Genomic DNA, 19,144 nt, shown 5'->3' with positions numbered 1-19,144 from the left:
TTATATATATATACAGTAAAACCCTGTTTTTACGTTCCCGCAATTTACGTCATTTTCCGTTGGTCCCATCTTAAGGCCTATTCTTACGATGTATTGATTCCCTGCCATTAACAACTTGATGTCGACATTATTTCCCATGATTTGCATTTTTTTCTTGGGTGGCAATACTGATTATCAAATCGATTGCTGCGGAAATCTGAGCATTTCTGTTCCCAGATGGCATTACTTACTTTCGGCTGTAGTTTTGTTTCCGCAATCACAGTGACCTGCACGCTTGCTGCAGTAATGTAGTGATGAGCAATATCGTGATTTTTCAATCACAGTACGATTTGCTATTGCAGAATTTCTGCTACTGTAATTTAGCGTGTGAAAGTTGCTTTCAAGTTGCGGTGGTGGATTATCCATGTTAGTAACATGGAGAAAAAAGACAGAAAATGTATTTCGGTAGAAGAAAAGATGGCAATTCTGTGATGTGTAGATTGGCATTCCGGAACATGTGTGCATTTAGCAAAAGGGCTCTCTGTGTCCACTTTGAACACAATATTAAAAAAACAGGTCAAGCACTGAACTCAATACAAAGCAATCTGGCATGATGTTAAAAAAAAAAAAAAAAAAAATCAACAAATAACGATTATTTTAAATAGATAAATGTAAGTAACTGTAAATTCATTTATTTTCAGTTATTAAATTTTGTAATCTGGTATGTAGACTCACATACTAGCAGTAAGTCATCTTTTAGCCTTATTTAAATGTTTTTTTACATTTCCTGCTATTTACACTTTTTTCCATCAGTCCCCTGAAAAGTGTAAAAAAGGGGTTTTACTGTATATATGTGTTACAGTTAAAATGATAAATCCGGTTATTATTAATAATTACCGGTTAAAATGAACAATTTACTAGAATTAATCACTTTAACTGGTTAAAGTGAATAATTCCTAGAGGAATCTGGTAAATGGAATAAAACATGTTTATAGGTTTTATACATAGGTTTTCATTCTCAATAGAAATTATAACAGCTTAGGTTAGGTTAGTTTATAATTAAAAAAGTAAGGAAAGTACTTCTTTTGCACTCAATGAAATCAGAAATCATTATAAACTAACCTAACCTGGATGTCGCATGTCGAACCAGAGTGTAGTCGTAGTTTGTTGTGGGCAGATTAATGGGGATGAAAGATAAACGTTGTTGTTGTGGGCCGAACTTAATGATTGCGGGCGGATAAATTGGGATAACAAATAAAAGTTGTTGTGGGTAGATGAATGGGTATAATAGATAAATCGGAGGGGAACTGATCAGTGTTTTTCTCCATTGATGAGGAAAGAGGTACAGTAACGACGTTTATCTAATAAACCCATTCATCTGCCCACAACAACTTTTATTTGTTATCTCCATTTATCTGCTCGCAATCATTAAGCTTGGCCCACAACAGTGTTTATCTTTCATCCCCATTAATCTGCCCATGACAAACTATGACTACACTCTGGTTCGACATGTGACATACAGGTTAGTTTAGATTATAATGATTTCTGATTTCATTGAGTGCAAAAGAAGTACTTTCCTTACTTTTTTCATTATAAACTAACCTAACCAATAAAGGTTAGGTTAGTTTAAGTACTAACCTAACCAATAAAGGTTAGGTTAGTTTAAGTGAGGTTATAATGATTTCCAACTGATAAAGGTTAGGTTAGGTTAGTTTATAATGATTTCTGATTTCACTGAGTGCAAAAGAAGTACTTTCCTTACTTTTTTTCATTATAAACTGACCTAACCTAAGCTGTTATAATATCTATTGAGAATGAAAACCTATATATAAAACCTATAAACATGTTTTTATTACATTTACCAGACTCCTCTAGGAATTATTCACTTTAACCGGTTAAAGTGATTAATTCTCGTAAATTATTCACTTTAACCGTTAATTATTAATAATAACCGGATTTATCACTTTAACCATAACACACACACATGTATATATGACATATTTTTAAAAACGACATCTCTGACACCTTAGCCTTCCTTTCAGTCCAATTGCATAAAATATTCAATTTTGTAAAATATGCTGAAACAACTATACACCAAATTTGGTTGAAACTGAGTAAATCATTCAACATATAGAGGTATTTAAAAGAGAATACAAAGAGAAAGAAGCACAGAAATAACACTATGTGGCTGTCTCTTGCTATTTTCCTCATTAACTGGATGATCTGAGTACTTTTAAAATAGCAAAAGACAAATTTAGTATGCTGTGTCTTGCTGAATACCTCTGATATACAACTTAAGCCTTCATAGCTCAGTCAATATAGACAAAGCCCTTTGGATGGAGAGACCTGGGTTTGGATCCTGTCTAGGAAGTGAACTACCTTTATCAGGACTTTTCCACTGGTGAGTTAGCTAATGTCATATGGAGGTAACAAGGGTTTTTCCATTGCAAAAAAGAGGCAAACCAGTTAAAAGAGCATATGTAGATATAGGATTAACTAGATCAGATGAAATGATCTAACTTAGAACTAGAGTTATAGAAAATTAAATCTTGGCTTAATGATTCTTGTAATAGTAATAAGGGTGGTCAGTGATTTTCTATAGATCTTGGCTTAAGAGTCGGAAGTTTTTTTCCACTTGGTTAGACTATAATAAATTTAGTTTAATCCTTTATCCAAGTGTAAGCAAACAAAGTTTGAGACTAAAGTATCTTCAGGACTGAGGCAACTAGTGGTAAAGGTGGACCAAGCACTCATCACTCCTTGTCTTAGTATCTTCCATAATGCAAAGCACACCTCCTTGCAGAGATGTATAATGCTATGCATTAAGGGAAGGGCCACTACCCAGACCAGTTTCGACCTTTATTGAGGGCTGGTCAGTGGGAGCCAGACCCAGAAGTGGTGATACTAAGGTGGAAGTAATGGAGAAGTCAAATTTAACTATACAAGTTGCCAAAAGGTATCTCACCTTATTATTAAAATTACACTGGATTTAGAGAAAGATGTTGGAAGTTTTTTCCACTTCATTAGACCATAATAAATTTAGTTTAATCCTCTATCCAAGTGTAAGCAAACAAAGTTTGCACCTGAAGTATCTTCAGGACCGAGGCAACTCATGGTAAAGGTGGACCAAGCATCACTCCTTTTAGTATCTCCATAATGCAAAGCACATCTCCTTGCAGAGATGTATATACATATAATAATAATAATGTATAGCAACATATAATAACAATAATAATATAAATCTGAAACTAGATGTGTGCTGTGCATTATGGGATACTGAGGCAACTGGTGAGAGGTCAACAATCTCTATATAAGTGGCTTCTGAAGATGTACTTTACTTGCAAACTTTGTTTACTTGAGTAAAGAAGTAAAACAAAAACGTAATTTCTTGTTTGTTATAATTTACTATGGTTAAGTCATGAATTTCAAGGAATATATCTGATTATAAGTTTTATTTAGATGGTCTGTACTGGTCGAGACATTGTTACTGTTAACAGTTGACCTCCATTGTGGCCAACGGTCTTCACTTTGAAACCAAGATGCTAGAGTTTGAATCCCACTTCTTCCTAGCATTATATTCCACTTGGTGCAGAGTTCACTGATTAATTAGATGGTCTACTTCTCCCATGGTCACCCACTCCATCTTGGGAGAGTGTATATATATATAGTTGTATGAATGAATTTATGAAAGTGAAAGGCAATCACAAACATCCATACTCACAGTTGGAATCGAACCCACAGCCTTTTGGCTGGAGAGCAGATACGCTAACAACTTGACCAACCAGGTTGGCAGTTTGAATTCCACTCTAGTATGAATATCTGCCTACATATTTATGTGGAAGTGGATGATGTACATCATCATCCACTTGTCTATTTAGGCCCTGAAATGAAAAAAAATACAATATTCAGTTTCTAGAGTAGGGTTTCTCAGCTATCTGCCCTTATCCCACCTACTCTGTACTAATATGGGAAGTAGATTCATGACTTATGTATATGTATTGAAACTGCTTTAAGTTAAAAAGTGCTGTATTTGAGGCCATCCAAGTTTGGAACTATCATACAATATGAAATACATTGATCAAATAAAGCAATTAACAACTTACCAAAAATCTTTTGGAGTTCCAAAAAATGTAAGAGGACAAAGGCAACTACCTAATATCAAAATCCAGTAGATATATGATATGTTCACTTGATTAACTAGCAGAGACTCCATCATCTGAGCTGACAGCAGAAGGTAAACTACACTGATACCGATCACAGATATTTGTAGTAAGATGGATATTACATATCTAAATATCAGAAATATAAAAAGTGTTTGTTATTTTAGTCATCATACATGAGATCACTTAAGTCAAGGGTCTTCAACGCATAGCCCACAGAGCTCTTTGCCGTCGCCCGCTGGCCATTTTGAAAAATAACTACTTAACATTAAAATGTGATTAAATAAAAAATAATTTCAATGAAACCCCCTAAACTATACTGCAGTATTTAGAATTGTAAGATGCTTTCAAGATTCACAAGAGATGCTGTGCATTTGATACTTTACATAAAATCCTATAAAAATAAATATTAAATAGACATGTTTCTTCAGCCATCTACCAGCGCCAAGCGGTACTTAAGTACTAGTACTACCATCGCAGGTAGATGGCTGAAGCAGTAGTTCATTCAAGTGCGCTGTCTAGTGCCTTCCAGATACATATTGAAGGTTCTCGATACTTTGTTATTTTCATATAAATACAAGAGGAGCTCATCCACAGTCAGTCAGTCAGTTGTCAGCAATGTGATATTCGTGTATAAGCGCATGCAGGTTCGTTGTGTCAGCCATAGCCTATTGTAGTTTTATATTGCCAGACTTTTTTCATTAGTGTGAGACATATTCAGTGGATAATAACCGTTACACAGCCATTTTGGATCATTTTTTGAGTTCACCTTCCATCACTATGGCATCTATAAGTAAAAAGCGTAAATCAAGTGATTCTTGTCGGGTTTTTAATGAAAAGTGGACAAATTTGTACTTTTTTGTGCCGATCAACGATAAGCCAGTGTGCTTAATTTGTCGTGAGTCAGTGTCAGTATCAAAAGAATACAATATAAATCGACACTATGAGACAAAGCATGCGTCCAATTTCAATCACCTTCAAGGGCAGCTTCGTGTGGACAAAGTGAACCGTCTCCAAACTGATTTAAAATGCCAGCAGGGTACATTTAAAAGGCAGAGGGAAGAGAGAGAAGCCTGCGTCAAAGTAAGTTATGTAACAGCTGAAAAAAATTGCTAAAAAATCAAAAGCCTTATTGGATGGCGAGTTTGTGAAAGAGTGTCTCATCATTGCTGGCGAAATTCTGTGCCCAAATAATAAGGAAGCGTTTAAAAAACCGAGTTTGTGTGGGTGACTGTAGCACAACGTGTCGAAGAACTTGTCAATGACATTGAAGGAACTTTAAAAAACGGATCGTCCGAATTTACGTCATATTCACTTGCTTTAGATGAGAGCACAGATGTGAAGGATACAGCACAACTGGCTATCTTTGTCCGTGGCATTGATCAACAATTCACTGTGACAGAAGAACTGCTAGAGCACGTACCTATGAAAGGAATGACGAAAGGCACTGATATTCTTGAAGCTACCAAGAAACTGCTCCAGCGTTTCGACATCAGTTTAACCAACTTCGAGGGTGTGATAACTAATGGTGCCCCTGCTATGGTGGGAAAGAACGAAGAGTTTGTTGCGCTGCTATGAAAAGAACTGGAACTAGAAGGAAAAGATTTTGTCCATTACCACTGTTTAATCCACAGGAGAATTTGTGCGTGAAAATATTAGATTTGAGAATGTCATGACAGTTGCTGTGAGTGTCGTCGACATTATTAGGGCAAGAGGATTGAATCGTCATCAATTCCAAGAGTTTCTGACCCAAGAGTGCAAAGCGGATCATGGCAAAGTGGTCTATTATAGTGATGTGCATTGGTTGAGCAGAGGGAAGGTTCTTAAAAGAGTCTTTGACTTATGGAGCGAAATACAGCAGTTCATGCAAACCAAGGGGAAGCCGATTGCGAATTCAACGATCTGAAGTGGATGACAGACTTTGCCTTTGTGACCGACATCTCATTGCATATGAATGACCTAAATACACAGCGACAATCCAAAGATCAACTGTGCACACTCTGTTTGATCACATCAAAGCTTTTGTGGCCAAGCCTCAAACTTTGGGAGGCACAACTCGCAAAAAAAGACTTAACTCATTTTCAGCGTCTCGCTGAGCCCAACTGTTCTTGATGAATTCAACGTCTCTTGATGAATACGCTACAAAATTAGCCGCGCTGTGAAGTGAGTTCGGAGAGAGGTTTAGTGATTTTTGTAATAGTCTTCTTTAGATTTATTTTCAATGTCATTCAGTGTCAATGCTGCCGAAATGCCAGGCTCGGTACAAATGGAGCTGCTTGAACTCCAAAACAACTCTTCGTTGAGAGAAAAATTATTCAATTTGCCTTTGCTTACAATTTACAAAGACTACATTTCTGAGGATGCATTCCCTAATCTTTGCCAGCATGATTTGAAGATAAGCACAAACTTATGTGAGCAGTTCTTCTCCAGAATGAAGCATGTGAAGTCCAAGACAAGAACTCAGATTACAGACCAACATCTCAAGAATACTCTGCGCATAGTGACTTCCAACATTGATGCCAACATCGATAAGCTGGTTAAGGAAAAACATTGCCAAGTTTCCCATTGACATTGTAAAAAATGAATGTTTTCTTCATTAAATTATCTTTTTTCCAAGTATTGATTGTATTTACTTATCATGAACCCAACTCCTACCTACACTCTTAAAGTCGAGTTTGTTTATTTTTATAGGATTTTATGTAAAGTATCAAATACACAGCGTTCCTTGTGAATCTGGAAAGCATCTTACAATTCTAAATACTGCAGTATAGCTTAGTAGCCTGCATGCTTCATTGAAATGTTTAATGTGGCCCGCACTGTCTGAAAGGTTGAAGACCCCTGACCTAAGTGATCATTATATTACTGCATTATTATTAGCATCAGATCTCCATGGAGGACTTATCATGGGATATCACTATCACACACAACACACACAGTGCATATCACGCCTTAAAATTGTTCACTACTGATAAACACCTAGAACAAAAATGATATTGAAAACAACTGATATAACCACAAGAAAAACATATGAGGATATAAGAACATAAGTTATCTTCACAACTCAGCTACCAGTATGTTCTTTCTTGTAGTTATATCAGTTGCTTTAATATCATTTTTGTTCTAGGTGTTTATCGGAACTTTCCAGACCATCACCCCACCTCGTATCATAGTATAACCATTCCCTACCCAACCAACATAAAAAATGAATATATTACAAGCATGGCTTATCTTTCACAATACCATGCTATTCCTCATACTTTCATATTCCATCCATCTATTTCTGAATTTTGCATATGACCAACAATTTCATTAATATCCCTACTACTACTCCTAAGATACTGAGCACTCTATAATTTTCTGCCTGCAAGATTCTCTGACTAAATTGAATAGCTGTTGTAATAGATATGGTATGAAGGTCAACAATAAAAAGACAAAGACAATGAAAATAGGCAGAATCATTGAAAATGTCGACTGTGTTGTGAATGGAGAACCTGTGGAACAAGTAAAACATTTCAGTTACTTAGGCACAATTTTTACTGAAGATGGTAAATTAAATATAGAAATAGACAACAGAATCAGCAAAACTGGTATGGTGGGAAGTCAATTTAATAAATTCATATGGAATAAGAAAAAAATTAGTCAGAACACTAAATTAGCTGTATACAAGACAGTGTTCATACCAGTTTTAATTTATGGATCTGAGAGCTGGGTCAGAAGTAAAACACTTGACCAAAGACTAGAGACCGCAGATATGAGAGTCCTGAGAAAGATTAGAGGCATGAACAGATGGCATCGATGGCAATATCATATTAAAAATGAGGATATTAGGAAAGAACTTGACATTGTCAGCATCCAGGAATGCGTTAGCAGAGCTAATCTCAGGTGGTATGGTCACTTAAACAGAATGGGAGAGGAAAGATTAGCAAAACAAGTGTTCTCTGCCAGGTTGGCAGGAAAACGACCCAGAGGAAGACCAAGATATAGGTGAATTGATACGGTACAAAGTGCCTTAGACGATAGAAATATAAGATCTGATAATGTTGGAGTCTTGACAAGTAACAGACTGATTTGGAGGAAAATTGTAGATAGGAAGTTAGTAATGATGTAAATTTTTCATGTAGTACTGTCATATCCTGTACACCCCCTTGAGGGTACATGGCAGGAATTTGATGATGATGATGATGTATCTTCACCAAATTTACCTATGTTTGTTTCCTATTCTGGCATTTAAATCTCCTGCTAGTAGTAAATAGTCAGTTTTGTTTGTTTTATTTATGGATTCTGTAATTCTTTATAAAATATATTAATGTCTTCTTTTCCCTCTTCGGGTGCATATGCACCAATTATTGTTATGTGGCCTTTTAATATCTTGAGTTGAATTTCTATTAGTCTTTCATTCAAATAGTTATAATATACAATATTGTTTTTTTTTTATATAAGATTTATGTACCAAGATCATTGTACCTGCTTTTGCTCTTTCTTCTTTTTTTACCACACTGTAGATTTGTATATAGTTGTTTCTTTTGTACCTTTTTGCTTTTTCTTTGTTTCTGTTACTAGACATATCTATGTTAGCTTGGTTTAGTTGTTTATCGAATTCCACTTCTTTATATGCGATGCTTCTCACATTCCATGTTACAATCTTCATCATGTGTTCCTTTTTCTAATTTTGTTTACCTTTTTATGAATTGTGGTCTTTTCTCTGATAATTTGTTCAGCTTTTCTTTGGATGAGACTTGAAAGTATATTGAATTTCTCCAAGTCAGGTTACTAGCCTGTTGATGGGTAAGTCCAGTGGTACTTAATGCCTCTGGACAGGTAGATCTAACAGCATTTACTCTGTTAGGATTATGCTGCCCATACTCATTTGCCAGTGCCTTGTTTGTACTTTTAGAACAGGATGGACCACGAGAACTGATTCCAGTTCCTCTTGAAGAGAAATTTTTTAAGTTGTTTTAATAACAATCAGAATAATAATTGCTCCTTCAAAGTGGCTAATAGTACAATTTTGAAGGAATAAAATAAAAACAGAGCACTATCATGAGATTCATGCCTTCACAACACTTATTTTATAGTGTTTTAGCAGATAAAAAACAGTTCAAATAATTTTAATTTTCACTAATAGATTTCATGTTATCTTTTCATGTATAATATCGTTTACGGTGTTCTTTTACTCCCTAAAAACAAGTCTCAATTATTACAACTGCTGATAGTTGTCAGAAATCTGAGATCTTTAATAATCCTTTCTGGTTATTAGACAGTAATCCTTAGACATACTAGATAATAACCATAACAATAGGATTATTATCTAGTATGCCTACATACTAGGATAATAATCCTATTGTTAGGATCCTAGGCGTCACACGTTAAAGAGCTGCAAGCAGTAACTAGTTTAAATCAGAAATTTCCAGCTCCATTCTTTTGAATAATTCTGAAAAAATATTAATATTCTTTTATAGGTGGATGCAGTGATTTTGTGAATTAATTCCACTTAATTATTCCAAACCTCACAACATTTCTGATTCATAATAATCACTTTTCTTATTATCGAAAAAACTCAAATCATATGAAGCAGTTGCTTTGTACCTTTGATAGGATGAATCACCTTTTGGGAAGAAAAACAAAGCGCAGCTATGTTGCATGATTATTCTACCAATTTTTTTTATACCAACATGACTATAGCTGTACAACATTGGGCTGGCTAGGGAATATTCTTTTAGTTTTGGTTATTTTATTTACTGTTTGTTGTAATTTTAATTCATTTTAACCTAGTTTGGAAACCTGCTCAAATTCCATGACCAAACATGGAAACCACTCAAGCTGCTTCAGGCCTTCAATAAGCAGTGCTGTGGTATGACAAAATTCATCTCTCACTCACCTAAAAACAATTACAAACATTCATGCCCATTGTGAGTTTCAAATCCACTGTTAATTGGTGGGAAAGGGTACGCTATCTGCTATCTAATCGGTTGTTAACAACATGATATTTCTGATTACAGTTTGTTTTTGAATGTTTCACAAGAGAAGTAATTAATTACATATTACTTTGGGAGCATGCATCTATATCTATCTATCTATATATATATATATATATATAGATATAGATATATATATATATATATATAAAAAAAAAAAATCTCTCTCTCTCTCTCTCTCTCTCTATATATATATATATATATATATAGAGAGAGAGAGAGAGAGAGAGAGAGATTTTTTTTTTTTTCAGTAAAGAAGACTAAATATGAAATTTAAAATTTTTTAGTGTTATAAAATACTAGCATTGGAGGAAAAGGTAATGACTAGTATTGAAGCCGCAGATGGTAATTTAGCTTATGCTGATTTACATAATGATGATAGGATTTACGTAATTTTATTATCTTTTTCTTTAATATAATTATTCAAAAGTACATCTATGATCTTAAACTAGCTCTGTAAATGATAGCAGCATGTCTTTACTATGCTGGAAAAATGGAGTCATTTTCAAAATACATGTGTATTCAGTGGCTGAAACAAGTCACCGTCTGAATTAGTTCAGATAAAAAAATATATCACAACTGGATGGTTGTCTAAATGTGCAGAACAGAAAAATAGTGAACGTTTAGAAGAATAAATATTCTTTAATATTGTGCCATTTCTCTTTAACTAACTATTAACAGAATGGTTAATCGAAATATGTAAAATAAGTTAAAATGTAAAAAGTTAACTATAAATTTTAGTTGGATATAACTACTATCCCTAAATATTCTTAAATATGGTGCTCTTTCTCCCTAACCATCCTATCCCAGTTCTGTAACAATTAACATTCCATCTACAGAGCCTGTATTATGCAAGAATATGAATAAATTTATATGGAATAAAAATTTTCAGAAAGCTAAATATAATTGAAATATTATTATTATTATTATTATTTGACACCTCCAGGAAGTCCAAGTACTCATTGAGGGAGGGCACCTGCTCTACAACTGTCTTCACCATTCAATCATCAAATGACCGCAACTACACCAATTCCATCTACCACCAACCCCACTCGTATTTCCACAGATAATCACAAAAATCCATGTCCACAGTGGGATTCGAACCCATAGCTTTTTGGCTGGAGAGCAGATATGCTATCCACTCGGCCAACCAGGTCGGCTATTTCTTAATTTTTTAAAAATATGCCTTAAATTTTTAAAAATATTTCTTATATGGGAAATATTTTGTTTTGTTTTTTTCACATATATCTGCAATGAGTAACTTTATACCGATGAAAAATTTTCAAAAAGCTAAATATAATCAAAATATTAAATAATATATAAAGTATTTCTTAAATTTTTTAAAAAATATTTCTTAATTCTTTAAAATATTTCTTAAATTTTTTTTAAAAAATATTTTTTAAAAGAAAGATTTTTTTTAAATATTTCTTATATGGGAAATTTTTTTTTTCACATATATCCGCGATCGTGCAATTAATTTTCCCGCAATGAACTGTCTGGACACACTTTGGACACAGTGCAAGGAAAACAATGGTAATAATCAGTTACATGAAGAATATAAAAAACAAACAAGGATTCAGTTAGTAAAAAAAAAACAAAAGTGGAGTATGAGCAGAAATTGACAAATTAGGCAAAGAAAAACCCTAGAGTTTTTTTTTAGATATGAGGCAAGTAGAAAGAAGAATGATTATCATAAGATGATCTTAATGGATGAAAGTGGTAGTATCGTAACTGCTGCAGAAGACACTGTTGAGGTATTCAGGGTGGAATCATGAAAAACTTAAGTGTAGAGGACAAAGGACAGATTGGCTTAATTGTGAGCAGGAGGTATTTGAGGAAATAAATAACCTTGATGTCAATAAGGCATAGGATTTGATGACATATCACCACACATCTTAAGGGACTGTTCCAGGAAATTAACATTAGCATTCACATGCCTGTTTAATAAGTGTCTTACAACAGCACAGGTTCCAAGAGAGTGTGGAAAGAGGGTAAAATTGTTCCACAGCATAAAGGTGGTGATAAGATTGTGGCTACAAATTATATGCCAATTTGTACATCTGGAGTTGTGGTGAGGGGTACTGGAGAGATTGGTGAGAAATAGGATACAGAAATGGGTTAATAACAGCAGTATTGTCTGTGGTTATCAGCATGGGTTTGTTAAAGAGAGATCATGTTTTACTAACTTACTTATGTACTATAACAAGGTGACAAATACTTTGGACATGGGTGATGCAAATACAGTGGTGTACTTGGATTTTGCAAAAGCTTTTCATAGACTACCATACAACAAGCTGCTAAATAAATTGAAACAGACAGAATTGGATAAGACTTCTGAGTTGGATCAGTGAATGGCTGTCAGACAGGTATCAATAAGTTGTACATGGCGGTGCAGTATCCTGAAAGAGGAAGGTCACTAGTGGTGTGCTGCAGGGGTCAGTTTTGGGATAAGTTTAACTAGTGACATGCAGCTATTTGCAGATTATGCAAAACTGAAAGAGCAGTGCAGAGTCAAGCAGATGTTATGGTCTTACAGAAGGACTTGAATAGACTGCATGAATGGGCAGGTAAGCAGAACTGTCAGTTCAATGTTGCCAAGTGTAAGGTTTTAAAATTTGGCAAGCAGCAATGGAATGCAAAGTATACAGGAGATAAGAGAGGAGGTGAGAGATCTGGGAGTGGTGGTGGTGAACAAGGACCTGAAATTCAGGGGCCACATTGCAAAAGTTGTGAAGACATCACACTGGATAATGGCAATGATGCAGAGGACTCTGATATGTAGAAATAAAGAGGTTATGATGTCATTGTATAAGGCCTTGATCAGGCATTATGGATTATTGTGCACAGATTTGTTCACCAGGTTTTCATGGTGATGAGGATATGTTAGAAAGAATCCAGCGAAGATTCACAAAATTGGTCAGTGGTCTTTGGAATATGGAGTATGAGGACACATTGTAAAACCTAGTGATTAGCAGGAGGTGGGAGAAATATGACTGAGACATATAAGCTAGTTAGGGATTGTTTTCAGGCTGACATAGAGGAGATTTTTCATAGAATGGGAGAGGGAGGTAGAACAAGAGGCCATCATTGGAAATTGTATAAGGAGGGTGTGAGAAGAGGAGTGAGAAGAAGGTTCTTTGCATTGACAGTGGTTGGTGAGTGGAATGCATTGCCTGAGTGCAGTGAACGTAGACACAGTGAATCAGTTAAAACATGATTAGATGAACATTGTGTGTGATAGTGTATGCCTCCCATGATGAATGTCTGACTAAGATGTTAATAATAATAATAATAATAACAACAACGTGCCATGAGAAGCACTGAGCCTCACATACAGACTGGTCTATAACTGGAAGCTTCTGATCTAGAACAATGTTTGTGGAGTGGTACTATTTTGCCTTCTTTACACTTAGGAACCTTACCCACTGCAAGACTTTCATTAAATAACCAGGTCAAGGAAACTGCTAACTGTTGTGCACATTCCTTAAGAATATGTAGTGATATGTCATCCATTCCCACAGTCTTATTAACATTAACCCAATCAACACTCACCAAATTATTTCACTTCCAATTCTCCTAATACTTGCGTCCCTTTTATCTATTGCATGGCATCATTTATACCAGCATTTACACCAGTATGATATACGCTGATGACGTGCTCATTCAATAGTGAGGAGTGGTTTTGTTGTGTCGGAAAATGAGCTGACTCGCTATTTGTAAGCAATCTTGTTTCTGACCCAACACACAGTGACGATTAGACCTAAGGATAAGGACATGCTTATGCTTCCAGAGACAGGGCTAAGAGAGTGTTGTACATATGTTCACTCAAAAGTGTATCAAACCGACTGAGATTGTTAATATTAAGTAAACCTAGGAAATCTGTATATAGAATTGATAATGTCTGTGTAAAATAAGCAAAGGGAAATTGTGTGTCAGGACCAGAATTGTCATTATTAAATGTGCATAAGAGATCTATGTAATAGAACCATGTCAAAACAGTTCGGAGTTGGGGTGACCAATCGGCCGTGGCTAAGAGTATGACGTAGTCACCGAGAGAGGGTGCTCACATTTGTAATATAAGGCACGGCGCGAGAGTCAAACTCTCTCGTTTTCTGTTCCTGTGTTCCCGTCCAATCCTGGATAGCTACGGAAGCTTGTCACCGGTGCCCAGCAACAATCTCCCAGTTGCTGTTGTACCGAGTCGAACAAAGCCATCAAAGGAAAGAAGTCAGAACTCCAGTAAAGAGCCGTTGGTAAGCTATGCCAACATGAAGTCAGCGAAGGGCAGCCTTTGAAGATAGTGGAAGTAAGTCGCCAATGCCACAGAAACACGTGGTGAGAAAATACGGAAGTCCTGCATATCGAAAGTGAAGGCGATATGCAGGACTTTCAAGAAAGGGAAGTCACGGAAACCCCTTGAAAAGAACAAGATGGTAATGTACAATTTTTCATACTCATTATAGAATTGTAATCGTAAAAGGAATAGGAACCAAGGATTTAAGGAGCTCCACACATTAACTTACCCATAGTGCCTAAAAGACTGCTTGGACTGATCTGTCTGTGTCAAATAAGCTGGTGCCACTCTAAGCTTGTGCTGAGAAAGGAACCTAATCTCTGAAATGTTTGCCAGGAAGAAGTTATATGATATAATGGTAGATATTAGCCTGAATTTTAATTAAGTTGTGGGGGGATAGAGCTTGAGCACAAATCAGAATATTTTCCATGTTAAAATACAAGACGAAATGCGTCTGACATGCTTGTATAAAGTTTGTATATAATTGTGTTTAGAAAATGAGCACTGAGTAAACCTATATGGAATAATCGAGTTTGAACATAATAATATAGCAGAGATATAGGATTGTTTCATTTAAACATAAGAATTGAAATTTTGGATATCTTAACCTAAAGAAGGGGGGAGTTCAGACTCTCTAGCATTGAAATTATTACCTAAAGTGTATCTATGCAAGTGTTTATAATAAATGTATTTCTTTATGTCAAAGTTCACGAGTCTGTTGTTTCTGAGATTGAATTACCACTTATAAAACTTTCGGACCTGTATGAGTGAAGGGGAAAGCAATTTACGTAAGAAAGAAAAGTGGGGAGCCACGACTGCACATCACGTGATCCCTTTGTTGCTTAGCGTTATTTATTTGAGTATCAGAATTTGGTTGCCGGCTGGCGGGGTCATTCTAAACAAAATATAAATTTGTTGGCAATGAAATAACTGATATGCATGAGAGATAAATAATACATACAGAATAATATAACATAAGAATAAAAGTAAAAGTGACACAAAGCGGGACGTAACAGTTTCTTTGCATGGAGGGTGGTTGAACCGTGGAATTCATTGCCTGATGGAGTGGTGAGAGTGAGAACAGTCAATGAGTTTAAGGAGTGGTATGATAGACTTTGTGTTTCTTAGGGGGGGGACCTCCCCCTTGATAAGTCTTGACAGACTTTATGTTCTTAGGAAGGACCTTCCACGAAGAGTCTTTTGACTCCATGGAAGCCTAAATAATAATAATAATAATTCCACTATATCCTTTGCAGTGTTCACTCTACTGCCATGAGTATCCACCAGTGTCACCCTGCCATTATTATTCTTCCTCTTGATTGTCATATAGCAGAAGAATTCCCATGAATTAACCTTGTCCTGACTAGCCAATCTCCTCTTGTACTGCACCTTTTCTTTCTTTACCATGCTCATCATTTTTCTAGCCTGCAATTTATACTTGTCATGGATCTGATCACCACCAACTGTCTTGTACATCCTCCACAGCATTTGCTTTTCCAACACAGTTTGCTTGATTTCACTGTTCAACCATTTCATTCCCGCTCTGTTTACTCACTTGGTATGCAGTTATACACTGCTTGTGTCCGATGCTGCCTTATGAATTTCCATACACTGTCAACATCTTTTCTGCACAGCTCATCTACTGAACATATTGATGCTAGTTGACTGGAGAGCTTTCCATAATCACCCACCTTATAATTCCACATTTATCCTTTTTCTTCTAACTTTTTCTTGTTTCACCACTTCCCAAACTAGTACCTCATGATCACTCTCACCAACTGGTGGCAGTGTTAATACCTCATTATCAACTATGTCTTGTGAAGCTATCACAAGATCCAAAATACTAAAGCCTCTAGTTGCTTCAGTAACATGCTGCTTAAGATATTTATCTCTCAGAAATTCAACAAACTCACTCTCCTTATTCCCATACATTACTCTTCCTTCCATTCTATATTCTTGTAATTAAAGTCTTCCATTAGGATCACCGTTTTACATGCCCAACCAACTTGCCTAAACATTTCATAATCAGTATTCTCTACATTCCCTGGCCTATAACAGCATCCTGATAATTTCAACCTCACACCGCACAGATTCAAAATGTGCACATGTACTATCAACATTACACCTTGTAGATACTAACAGCAATCCGCAATCATTAACAGCACTCCCGCTCCTCTTTTCACCTTCCTATCTGTCCGGAAAATTCTATATCCTATTTCTATTCTGGACATCACATTATTCTCAGACAAGCTCAGACAAACTCAGCTCTCTTATTTTGAATACTCCTTACAGTACTCCTTACTCCTTGTATACAAACATAACAATCTTTGAGACCATTCTGCCAACACCAACATTCTCTACTCTAGCCACTATACCACACCTCTCTCTTCAGTCTGACTACCCCCATTTTCCTGATCCTGACTATGATTGCTATTCACATCCATCTCATCTTCACTATTATGCATTTCATCACTTGTGCTGCCATAACCACATCTTCAACCTCATACCATCTTCCTCCTGTCATATAACCCATTTAGCTATGCTGTTCTGCCTCAAGTATCCTCTGATCCTTAGCTCCATTAACTTCTTGATTCTGTGCCTTCTCAGCAAACAAAGCCTTTCTTAATGCCCAACACCAAATCCATTCAAATGCAATCCATCACCTTTAAACCATTCCAACTTTCCTTCAAATTTACTCCACAGATTCAAAATCGGAATCCCCTTTGCTTCACACAATTCAACCTTCTTGCTATTATCTCTGCTGTTCTTCACTCACCATTGTCATATCTGGGCAACACACTAATGACTTTTCCAGTAGCACTATTATCCTTTATCTCCCACAAGAGCTTCCCTCAAGTAATTTTTTCACCAAGTCATTTGTGCCCACAACTACCAATAATTTTGATGCCTGCTCTTTCCTTCTTGGCAAAGCATCAGTTATTTGTTTCATTGTTCCACCAGGAAAGCATGTTTTGTGCACTTTATTAGTCATCTTACCTCTGATGATCTAGTCCCTCATACAATGATATATGATTATCCTTTCATTCTTTCTTCATAATACTAACTTTCTTCTTCTCGTTTCCATCATCCAATCTCTTTTGGTGTTTAATCTTTAAGGTACCTGTGGCATAATAAATTAATAATGGAACACGTATAGACCACAGTAATAACTTTAATTAAATAAAGGTACAAATATTTTGTACTGAAAGTAACAGTACATCCTCAGTGTAGAACAAACAGTTCAAGGAATGGAATATTTATACCTTTATTTAATTACAGTTATTCCATTCCTTGAACTGTTTGTTCTACGCTGAGGATGTACTGTTACTTTCAATACGAAATATTTGTACCTTTATTTAATTAAAGTTATTACTGTGGTCTTAATAATTTATAAAGTTATTACTGTTCCATTATTAATTCTTTTGGTGTTTAATCTCATCTTCCAGATGCTTCATTTCACTTTTCATTTTCACAAACTCTTCCCCTGAGTTCTTTTACTACAGTCCTGATTCTAGCATCCATTTCTAAATGCTCTAACCCAGAGGTCGGCAATGCAGTGCCCACGGGTGGCATGACACCCATGGTGAATTTTTAGTGCACCCTCAGAGAAATTATTGTAAACTGCTTTGGAGCTCGCAGCAGTAATTTTGCAACATAGATCTCAGTATATCTGAGAGATACATTAATTACTAGTAGGGTTTCTGGGCAGGAATTCCCTCCAGTCCATTCTCAGGATTTTTTTTTCGTTTTCCGTTCCAGAATCCTGAGAAAATTTGGTCGGGAAAATTTTTAATAAACACATATTTTAATATTTTTTTATAGATTGTCTGAAATAAAATGAACTGGTTCACAAATAAAATTTATTTAAAATGTTCTAACAGTAATATTTTAAATAAATATTTCATATTCCAACTCAAGCATTAGTATTTTTAAAAAAAAAATATATATATATATATATTAATACTCGAGTTGGACTTTTGTTGTGCTTATCAATTCATTCCGGTTAGCAATAAATCGCCACTGTTCTCTTCAAATGCGAAACTTTCTTAAGCTAGAACACTGGATACAGGTAGCCTTTTGCTATTTCTTACTCCTGTGGAGAAACGATAAGAGAGAGAGCATTTCTAACGTGTGAGCACACTCACATTCCTTGCACGTTCCTATTTTAATATTTTTTATAGATTGCCGTCACAATGAGTAACGAGTATAGAGAATGTTGGGAATATTTTAGAAAAGATAAAGATAACGAATAAGCTCGTTGCGAGATATGCTCCAAAACTTTGCAATGTAAAGCATCATCAACCAGTGGTCTACATAGACACCTAGTATACATTCATGGAATGAAAAGGAAAAAACAGTCTGAATTGAATAATGATGAGCCAATGCCTTCATCTTCTAAGAGACAAATGACAACTTTACAGTCAAGGGACTGGATTTAGAAGAAACCATAAGCAAATTAGCAGCCTTGGATGGGATATCACTCAACACCATCACAAAAAGTGAGTTTATTAGGGAAAGTTTCACAAGCAAAGGAATGCAGTTGCCAAGAAGTCCATCTTCAGTTATGACACTAATACATAATTGTTATAGTACAGTGAAACAACTGTACATCCAGAAATTGGAAGTATTCAAATGTGATAATAAAAAACGGAGTGTTTAAATAGATGAGTGGACCAGTTGCAAGAATTGCAGATTCACGTATACTTCAATGAGACCTCTATGAACCTTGGTTTAAT

The 19,144-nt window shown here is 35.6% G+C and overlaps 1 protein-coding gene across 4 annotated transcripts in view; it reads right to left on the bottom strand.

Moving 5' to 3' along the window:
* The window catches only part of LOC150096480 (uncharacterized), a 245,833-nt gene that overhangs the window by 135,541 nt on the left and 91,148 nt on the right, over window positions 1-19,144 (bottom strand). For all 4 annotated transcript variants that reach the window (XM_090407867.1, XM_090407869.1, XM_090407868.1 and 1 more), the window contains exon 3: window positions 4,083-4,268. In XM_090407867.1, coding sequence (XP_090263993.1) covers window positions 4,083-4,268 — 186 coding nt within the window. The remainder of the gene's footprint in view (window positions 1-4,082; window positions 4,269-19,144) is intronic.

This window comes from Typopeltis vanoorti, chromosome 18 (assembly GCF_054136105.1).
Source record: "Typopeltis vanoorti isolate ZY-2024b chromosome 18, IOZ_Tvanoo_1.0, whole genome shotgun sequence".
Lineage (NCBI taxonomy): Eukaryota > Metazoa > Arthropoda > Arachnida > Uropygi > Thelyphonidae > Typopeltis > Typopeltis vanoorti.
The sequence above is the reverse complement of the archived record's forward strand: the minus strand, read 5'-3'. Positions and strand labels throughout refer to the sequence as shown.